Source organism: Misgurnus anguillicaudatus, chromosome 9 (assembly GCF_027580225.2).
Source record: "Misgurnus anguillicaudatus chromosome 9, ASM2758022v2, whole genome shotgun sequence".
NCBI lineage: Eukaryota > Metazoa > Chordata > Actinopteri > Cypriniformes > Cobitidae > Misgurnus > Misgurnus anguillicaudatus.
This window is the reverse complement of record NC_073345.2, coordinates 9,749,100-9,759,876: the sequence shown is the minus strand read 5'-3', so window position 1 is coordinate 9,759,876 and position 10,777 is coordinate 9,749,100. Positions and strand designations below refer to the sequence as shown.

The 10,777-nt window shown below is 36.5% G+C and overlaps 1 protein-coding gene across 1 annotated transcript; it reads left to right on the top strand.

The window, feature by feature from the left end:
• Window positions 1-2,447: 2,447 nt before the first annotated feature.
• On the top strand, window positions 2,448-6,443 carry mrm3b (mitochondrial rRNA methyltransferase 3b). Its single transcript, XM_055180934.2, has 4 exons — window positions 2,448-2,893; window positions 5,004-5,248; window positions 5,380-5,547; window positions 5,745-6,443. The coding sequence occupies exons 1-4, from the start codon at window positions 2,472-2,474 to the stop codon at window positions 6,302-6,304; spliced, it is 1,395 nt and encodes a 464-aa protein (XP_055036909.2). The 5' UTR covers window positions 2,448-2,471; the 3' UTR covers window positions 6,305-6,443.
• The last annotated feature ends 4,334 nt before the right edge of the window (window positions 6,444-10,777 follow it).

Sequence of the window (10,777 nt, the reverse complement as noted above, 5' to 3'; positions counted from 1 at the left end):
ACTTGACCACTAGGGGGCACTGACCAAACAATAAATTGTAACTCAGGCCTTGATTGTGATGACACCCACCAAATTTGGTGTAAATACGATAAAGAGATGCAGAGATATAGCTTCAAATCTCTTGACCACTAGGGGGCGCCGAAAAGTTTACAAGTCCTCCCAGAACATGTTGCTGATGAACCATACCAAGTTTCATTACAATATGCAATTGCGTTTCTGAAATACTTGAACTTAAAGAAAAAATTCAAAATGGCCGACACACAAAATGGCCGACCAAAAACCATTTGGTATCGTTTGACTCGGTATGCCTCAAGAAATCTAACAAGACCAGTCTCATAATTTTACATTCAAGTTTGCAGTGGTTATAAGCAAAAATAGACATTTTTTATATCTCGTGACCAGTAGGGGGCAGTGTGACGAAATGTTGCATGCACCCTCAGGTCATCACTGTTATGACATATACCAAGTCTCATATTAATACGCAAAAGTTTTGCGAAGATACAGGCTCAAACACATTTTGGCGTGCTCGCCCTCGCATTCTTTGATGCGTTATACGACAACGGATAGGTCTACCGAAAAGCTTTTGATAACTTTTTGTCTGGGGTGTCTCTAGATGATGCATACCAAAAATCAAGCCAATCACACGGGCGCTCTAGGAGGAGTTCGAAAAAGTAGGTGTTCAATATAATTCAAAATGGCCGACAGGAAGTAGGATTGACTCAAACATATTTGGTACAGTCAGACTCAGCATGAGCCAAGGAATCAATAGAGTGAAGTCTTATGTCAGTGTGGCAATTTACTCAAAAGATATAAAGATTATAAACAATGTATTTACATGTTCTGACCACTAGGTGGCGCCGTCCTAAAGATTTATAGGTGCGCTCAGAACATGTCACTGATGAACCATGCCAAATTTCGTAGCGATACGCCAATCTGTTTGTGAAATACTGAACTTAATGAGAAAATTCAAAATGGCCGACCCCCAAAATGGTCGACCGAAAACCGTTTGGTATCGTTTGACTCGGCATGCCTCAAGGAATCTAACAAGACCACCTTCATGATTTTAGACTCAAGTTTGAAGTAGTTATAAGTGAAAATAGGCATTTTTCGAATCTCGTGACCACTAGGTGGCGCTGTGACGAAACGTTGCAGGCACCCTCAGGTCATGACTGTAATGACATATACCAAGTTTCGTGTCGATACAATAAAGTGTTGCGAAGATACAGCCTCACGTCCATTTTGGCGTGCTCGCCGCCATATATGTTGTCCATTTATACGAGAACGCATTGGTCTATCAAAAAGCTTTTGATAACTTTTTGTCTGTGATGTCTCTAGATGCTAAATACCAAAGGACATGCAAATCGGACAAACGCTGTAGGAGGAGTTCGAAAAAGTAGGTTTTATGGAAAATTCAAAATGACGGAAAGATGTGCATGACACAAATGACATCAATGTGTGCAATTGAATCATCATGAGCCAAGGATTCAGAGGAAACAAGAATTTAGTTTCTAGGACTCACGGGCCAGAAGTTATAAGCATGGACATAACTGGATTTTTGGACTGTTGGTGGCGCTAGAGGGTTTGAGTCAGACACACCAATGTTGCTATAGTAACTTCTTAGACTGTCCTCTACATGTGTGCCAAATTACATAACTTTCCTACGTACGGTTCTATGGGCTGCCATTGACTTCAATGGCGGAAGAACTAGGATGAATAATAATAAGAAAACTAACAGATACAATAGGTGTCTACGCCACTTCGTGGCTTGACCCCTAAATACAAAGTAATAAAATATTTTTATTAGTGTAGCAGTCGTCACATTTCTCTGTTGTCTATAACACATCCTCATAATGTATAAACACAAACACAAGTCAAATCTTTAAAATAATGAATTAAAACGATTGTGCACAAATACCCATTGCAAAAATGATGCTGCCAAGCGAAGCTTAATTCTTCCACATGGATTGGATATACATGATGTAAAAGAATAAAGAGGGGAGAAATAGGACAATGCTATCAGACTTCATGTCTGTATCTAACTTAACTTTACAAATTGATTATTTTCTAAAATCTAGGCCAAAAGGCATGCTGATGCCGCTTTTCCACGCTTTTATAATTTATATAAATATTGAAACATTTTAAAACATTAGTGTATTAATATGTAATTTTACATATTTAGTCAAACATTATATAAATTATTAATCATACGGATTTATAAACAATTATGACATCATTATTTTGAAATGTTCACTGTAAAAAGTTTACTCTAAAACTATGCAATGTTCCCTCATTCAAGAAACAAGTAGCATACAGAAAAAAACAGTTCAACTACAAAATGAATATTAATTAAGTCCCACTGACGTCGCTTGATAATCCTCCAATTGCAAACGTTTCACTCTTGAATATTAATTAATAGGCGTTCGACAGTTCGCTCGCCACACACCCGGTCCGGAAGCTCAACTGTTGTCAAGATGGCGACGCGCATAACAAGCATGAGACGTTTGTCCCCGATATTGCAATCAGCTTTAGCATTGCGATGTAATGTAATAACTATACAAAGATATGTGCGTAGACGCAGGCAAGTGTCTGTTTTAACTTCAAGCAATGAGTCTATAGAAAATTCACAACAAGTCGCCACTCAATCCAGTAAGCATTTATTAAATGAGAACATTCACAATAAAACTGAAAAAGCGAGCTTTCAACGACTTGACAGCGCTACAAGTGCCAGATGGAGACAAGATATTTCAGAGTCACTACAGTTTTCAAGACCAACACGAGAAAAGGTGATGAACACAAACCATCATGTCGCAACTCTTGCTACCACACTGCCCCGATTTGGAGAAGTTGATGGTTTACTGTATGAGAAATCACAACCTGGTGACAAGAGCGTGACGTAAGTAAATACAACTATATTCTTTTGATAGACAGACAGACACATGCAATAGATACATAGTTCTATAGACAGAGAGATAGTTTAACAGACATACAGAAATAATAAATAGACAGACAGACAGACAGATGCAATAGATACATAGACTTATAGACAGACAGACGGAGAGATAGTTTTACAGACAGACAGAAAGAATAATAGATAGATAAACAGACAGACAGACGGAAAAAATATAGATCCACAGACAGATGGATATATCTACAGATTGTTAGATAGATTGATAGATATCTCTAGACAGAGACACACAGATAGAAAGATCCACAGGCATATAGACAGACAGATAAATATATCTATAGACAGACAGACAGATTGTTAGATATTTCTTTGAAAGACACACAAATAGATAGATCCACCAACAGATAGATAAATATATCTATAGACAGACAGATTGTTAGATATCTCTAGACAGACACACAGATAGATAGATCTACTGACAGACAGATATATCTAGATATACAGACAGACAGACAGACAGATCAACAGACAGACTGACACACAAATAGATAGATCCCCTGATTTAAAAAACATACAGACAGACAGACAGACAGATCAACAGACAGACAGATACAGTAGATTGATAGATCTATAGACAGACAGACAATTTTACAGACGAACATAAAAAATAATAGATAGACACAGACATGGCCGTAGCCAGGGGTTGAAAATTAGTGAGGTCCAGGGGTGTCAAGAGTTAACAAATGCTATCCCAGGAGAAAAAAAGTGCACTTAAATTTAAGTACATTTACTAAATGTTATATTCTGTGTGCACTCATTTTGTAGTTAATAGATCGAAAATTAGTCTTTAGTAGGCTACTTCATCTAAGTGTACTTAACTGTGCTATTTTGAGACACCACTTATTTCAATACACTAGAAATCTATTTACTGGTATTGTATACTTTTTCAGGTGCATTGAAGTACTACTCAAGTAGAACAAGACACCTTTTGTTAGTATATTTGTAATGCTTAATTTTTTACAAAATACGTATTTAAATGTAGTTTTAGTACATTCAAGTATACTTTATTTTTATACCTGGAATCTTATGTATTCTTTTTCTTATGTAATTTATTTTATTTTACATATTTCATTGCTCTACATCTTTGAACCAGTGTTATTTTCTACTGATTTTTCGTGTTAAAAGCGTTTATTAAATACATAAACATGATGATTATTGCGTGTGTCTTACCCTTATGGAATGTATTATCATGCCAGCAATAACCTGCCCACGCTGAATGATGCTGAATGACGGCATTTGATCACTGTTTAAGTGTTCACCCCGTGTTGCCAGATATTAGTACGAAAACAAACTAGGCCATAAAGAAAAAATAAGTTCAGACTTTGTCCTTCAGCAATAAATCAGAGACATTGCTAACACTAATCAGCACATTTTCACTTTATAAATGTATCAAAATGTCACAATAATTGCTAAAACATTAAACACTACGTCTAAAGAGGATTTTTCACAATGGGATCTGGCAACACTGCAAATGCTGCACCCGCGCTGCCAGCGTCTCGCAGTCTTCGTCATTTTACACAAAACTATACAGTAAACTGTCCAAACTTAATTATTTACGTGGATGCCAATATGAATAGTTTAAAATTACCAATTAGTCATTCAGAAAACTTCAAATTTTATGTCTTTATATGAAAAATTGACAGAGGTCTGGACCTCGGTAGACTCATAGCTGGCTACGGGCATGGACACAGAGACAAATAGATAGATCCACAGATAGATATATTGTTAGATAGATATCTCACAGACACACAGATAAATTAGATCCACAGACAGAAAGAATAATAGACAGACAGACAGACAGACAGACAGACACAAATAGATAGAGACACGGACAAATCTATAGACAGATATACCTATATACAGTAGATAAATCCAAACTCTAAACTGCACATACTGAAAAAATATACAGCTTGAATGCACTGTAGGTCACTTTAGGTAAAATTGTATGCTAAATGCAAATATGTAAATGATACATTAAGTTAGAAAGCTTTTGTTTTGCCATAAATGGTTGAAATCAAAACTTTGTTTTTATATACAGGAGGCTGCTCCACATAGCCCGATCTAAGAAGCTTCGTGAACAGCAAGGAAAAGTCATTCTGGAGGGAAGACATCTCATACACTGTGCGCTGGATGCAGGGGCTGTGGTACAGACAGTTTTCTTCTGCTCTGTGAAGGCACTACAGGAGCTTCCCCTGGATAAACTGAGACAAGCCAGTCTTGTGAAAGTTAAGATGGATGACTCGAAACTCTGGTCTGATCTCGACACTTCACAAGATGTAATAGGTAAGAAACGTGTAACGCCATTGATAGATTGATTAAAATCAAACATTGTAGGTCATACAGCAGCACGTGTGATTTAAAAGACATAAAGAGCAACGCAGTTTAATCATGTGTGACATGGTCTTCAATTGCAGCCATATTCAAACGTCCTACGGCCTCCCTTTTAACCTATCCAGAGGAAAAATATGGCCAGCCTTTGCCTCTCACACTGATTTGTGACAACGTGAGGGATCCGGGAAACCTGGGAGCAGTGTTACGATCCGCTGCGGCAGCTGGATGCCATAGTGTGCTGCTAACTAAAGGTACAAGTTTATTTCAAATTCACAAATTTTAACTTAAAAAAAGACATGGTCACCTTAAAATGTATGGACAAGAAACAAGACAGCATTGGGGTTTTAACAAGCAGCAGAGTTTTAACAAATATGTTACAAAAAAATAACAATGATTATATTCATTGTATTATTGTTATACTCATCATAACTGTAACATCTCCTTTTAGGATGTGTGGATGCTTGGGAACCTAAGGTCCTCAGAGCAGCCATGGGGGCTCACTTCCGTCTTCCAATTATCCCAAGCCTAACTTGGAAGGACATCCCAAATCATCTTCCCAATACCGCGACCATTCATGTTGGAGACAACAGCAGAACCATCATGAATAAAGATGACCACGCCACGACCTCTAAAAACCAAAAAAAGGCTTCAGATTATGGTTGGGTCAGAGGTCATCACTACCCAACGAAAGTACAGTGTGACGCCGATGATGAATTTGAGGATTATGAAGGTAGCAGATGTGTGCGCACAAGCAAATCCCCTGAGACCCAAAATTACCACACCGACTGGGTTGCCAGGCACACAGGCATCGTGATTGGAGGAGAAACGCACGGCCTGAGCCAGGAAGCATTGCGATTGGCTGAGAGGACCGGGGGCCGGAGGTTATTAATCCCCATGGTATACGGTGTGGACAGCTTGAACTCTGCCATGGCTGCGAGTATTTTGCTCTTTGAAGGAAGGAGGCAGCTGCAGTTACAGATAAGAGGAAAGTTGACCGCAGCTTCATGAAAACAGGATGTCACGTATTAAATTTGACATAATCCTTATAATCTTTATATACCGTATGCGCTATAAATAGATCCAGAATGTTTTTTGTAATATGTAAATGTCAATGTATGTAAATAAACATTAAAAGACAAAACCACCATTTTAGGTTGTCCTTGCTGGTAATAATAATAATATATCATAAACCGGTCAAAGCCATATCTTAATATTTAATCTACTAATGTGCAGGTTTGTAATGTATTAGGTAGAAGGAAAAGCAGAGCTCTTCAACGGTTTTTAAGGCCAGAAGAAATAGATCGAGGGTTTATGTATCAAATTAAGACTGGATCTACATACTTTGTAATGCTGGTTACATTACAAAGATATTAAACATATTGAAACATTAAACATATCACATATTGTTAACGTAACGTTTTAAATTTGCTGAATAGAATTAGATTCAAGTTTTTTTATTGTCATATGTACCTTGGTACAAATTCTTATTTTGTTTTTACCTCATGAGAACATCAGGTAAAAGTCCAACGATTATTAAATATTAATAAAAATGTAATTAAGAATAAGTTTTGCAATAAAAAGTAAGAAATTAAATAAAAAGTAAAAAACAATTCATAACGTAAGAGAACCTGTATTCAATAACAACCTGTAATATATGATATAATAATAATGTGGAAACCTTCATATAAATCAAGTTTATTTTTTATTAGCATGTTAATGCATTTTTGTTTTATTTAATTTTTCCAAAAATATTTTCAATTTAAACAATAACAAGTAATATTATTATGGACCCCCTGTTGAAGACCCATGGGTGAAGAAGGCATAAAAATGATAAGCCTGAAAACATTAAAAGTCTGGGCGATGTGAAACAAACATCTCAGTCAGGGGCGTCATGCACCAATTTCTTTTTTTAAGGGGGCACAGCTCACAGGAATTTGTGCATACACAGACATCAAACGAAAGAGCTTTCAGTCTTTTCCACATGGCACTTACATTTCTAACAATTTGTGAGCCCCTGCCTTCATGCAAAAAACTCCAAAATAAAAGTGTTGACTAACTTTCATATCAAATAATATTCAATCAGAATAATTAGATATTTGCATCATATTTACATCTGAAACGGCATGTTTTGTTTATTAACGTTTTGTTTAATGACTTGTTTAACTGTGTCATTAATGCATTTTGCACAACAACTGCATTATCCTATTGTAAAATTGTAATTTTAAATCCATAAAATATATAAACAACGAAAATTACATAAGCTATAGCCACGTGATTGATTTTAATGTTCAATAATAATTAATTTTAGAAAAATATGTTTAGATAAAATTATTAGAGTGACGGATTTTTGCTTTAAATTTTACCTCATGAGCATGTGTGATTCCGCGCCTCCGTGAACTCTGGCGAACTTTGGCGTTGTACCAAGAAGATGAATTTAGAAATCTCTACTAACGTTGAGACGGTCACATTTTAAACAATACATTTTCTACACAGAGGAGATTAACTGCACATTACCGTACTGGGGTTTGGAAATGTTGTGAGCGTTTCTTACACGTTTTAATTCATCAGATAGCAAAATGCAACAGCAAAGACCTCGTGAGCGCGCTCAGACGCTAATGACGTCTGCGCCGACTGCAGAGCCTGCCGCAGGAAAAAGTTATGTACACGATAAAAACACTATCAAAATGGCAAAAAATCTCTGAAAATTGACAAGCATGCATCACAGAATTAATAATATTTTGCATATTAAACAGATTAAAACTAAGACAAGTAACAGACTAATTGACGCTTGCATGCAAAATCCATTTGGGTCAGTTTGAATGTGACGTTGTTGGTGGTTATAATATAAATAACAGATGCAAATGGATTCCTAAAATACAAAATTGATCATTACTGTGAGATTAAAGACACATGTAATAGCCTAATTATGGGGAAAATTGTATGACTTTTGAATCTTTTATTATGTAATGTACATTATTTTCCTGATTTATAATAGCTCTTTCATTTTAGTAAAAAAGTATCTTTGGCCACTTTTTCTTTAATTAAAGAAAACCACAGACACATCATAAATGTGTGATAGGGTCACAAGTTTCTTAAAAATTCCCTTTATTTTGAGTGCATATTCTGCATATATCAATGGTAAATTAGACTTAACCAATCTCCTCTGTGTGCCTTCATGTATTATTTATGCAGGCATGCTGAATTTCAATCAGATGAGTTTCTATCCCAGCGGTTTTTCGAGCAGCAGATGCAAGAAGTCATTTAATCATTTAAGTGCCTTTTTCATTAAGCCTTATAAAACTTTTGATTTGTTTTAAAGGTAAAAGCTTTAATAAAAAACTAAAGTACATCTTAACATGCAGAGTTTCAAGGTAAACCACAAAGTAAGTTTCTTATATTATAATAACTGAGAAAATATCAACCTTAGTGTTTTCTTCACATTTGGTACCACACATCTAATTTAATCTAACCATACGAACCATTAAAAGCAAATATTGTACAAATATGCCATTACTTTTATTTTCATTTCTGCATATTACCTCTAGATGGCGCAAGTGTTCCGTCTTTAGAATAAATGTAAGAGATTAGTGTTGTTAGGGGCGTTTGCACTATATAAACTTTGATTTTAAGCATTTTTGCCATTTTATGATGCTATCCATTGTTTTTTGCAACGTACAGAACTGTTTTAATAACCCATTTGATGTATGCATAACAAAGCTGACTGAGAGCGAAGATTGAACTCATGATCAAGTGTCAGTGCATGTGAGGAGATGAGCAGCACTGGAGGCTGATGAAGTGCAATAAGGGGACCAGCTGTTGATTAGGAAGGAAAGAGGAGCTCATTACAGGGTAATTACATGTCATCTAAACTATCATTTTAACTCATCCATCCAAATATTCATATACAATTCTTTTCTATCCATTAGACATCATGCTTTTACATAGGCCTATTGTCAGGACAGTGACCATCAACAATCAAAACCAAGCACAGTAGCATAAAGATCAACACATAAAAAAATGCTGGGTTGAAAATAAGGATCAAAAAGGGACAAACCCAGCTGTTGGGTTAAATCAACACAGCAAATGTTGATATTTTGACCCAACAATGGCTTAAAACAACCCAGCAGTTTTGGTCAAAATAACACAACGTGTTCGGTTTGTACCTTTTTGACCCAGCACTGTTTTGAAAATATCCCAGTGAACATCGATCTCATCTCATGATGAACTGTTGATAGATGTTTAGAAGTTATAAAATAAAGTTAAACAGCTATTGTAAACACATGAGAAGTACACATGAATAGAAGTAAACAAGCTTGCTACGTTGAATAATCATCCTAAATTTGAATGCGAAAACTAATTCAACACATGAATATTTATCAACACTTAAAATCAAACCAGAATTTGATTATGTTTATCATTTTCCAGCATTCAAAATGAAAGTCACACATCAGAGCCAGAGGTGCAACGCCGGTTCCTCACAGAAATGGATGTTTTTGTCCAAAATTGAAATCTCAATTGGTTTGCCCTGAACGAACAATATTGTAATATTCTTCTGTAAAGTGAAGGTTTATTGCATGTTATGATTGCATAAGATTATACTTTTAGCACCTCAGACTAACTAGCACATCACCCACGCCATCTGACAGCCATTCAACCTCTGAAAAATTGAATTTCAAGGCAACAGAAGATGTGAAGAACAGAAATGGACATTGTGACAGACTATTCAGATGTGGTCGTGGAGAGAAAATACTGGGTGGGATACAGACGCGGTACCTTCCAACCAGTACTGATGAGAGTCTAAAAATAGCGAGAGAGAGAGAGAGAGAGAGAGAGAGGTGAAGCTTTTGATGTCACTGCCATGCCAATTCTTGCGCGGTGGGGTGTGGATTAATTGTTAGCTGGATTTTGAACTGTATTCGTCTAACTGCCTCATCAGGGGTCTTTTTCTCGTCCCTCGGGGGCTGTTATTAAAATCAGTTTTATTTTTCTTTGGCTATATTCCTAACTTGCATGGTTTTGGTTTGTGGGAGGAAACCAGAGTAAACCCAAGCTGACACAGGGAGGAGATGCAGACTCTATAGGCCACCTGACCTAGCTGGGGCTCGAGCCGGGGACCTTTTTGTTGTGAGGCAACTGTGTTACCCATTGTGCACCCCAAAACAATTTATCTCTCACTTACTCTTCACCTAGTAACCAATGTTTCAAAACACAACCTTTATCATCTGTGCTGTGTCCTAAAAGCCAAAAAGACTTGTTTTCAGTTCATAGTCCTTGCATCTATCCACAAATTCTTAATGAGGTCCTAAGGGACCAATTTAGGGTTTCTCAGGAAAACAAGTCTGTTAATCCATTCTTTCTCCTTTCTCTTCAGCAGGGATTGCAGTAAACCACCAGCCCTTGACTTGCAGATGCTCAGCTCCTGTAGATGTATCATACTTATTTGAATTGGCATTTGATAGGTGATATATGGAGCAATGAAGC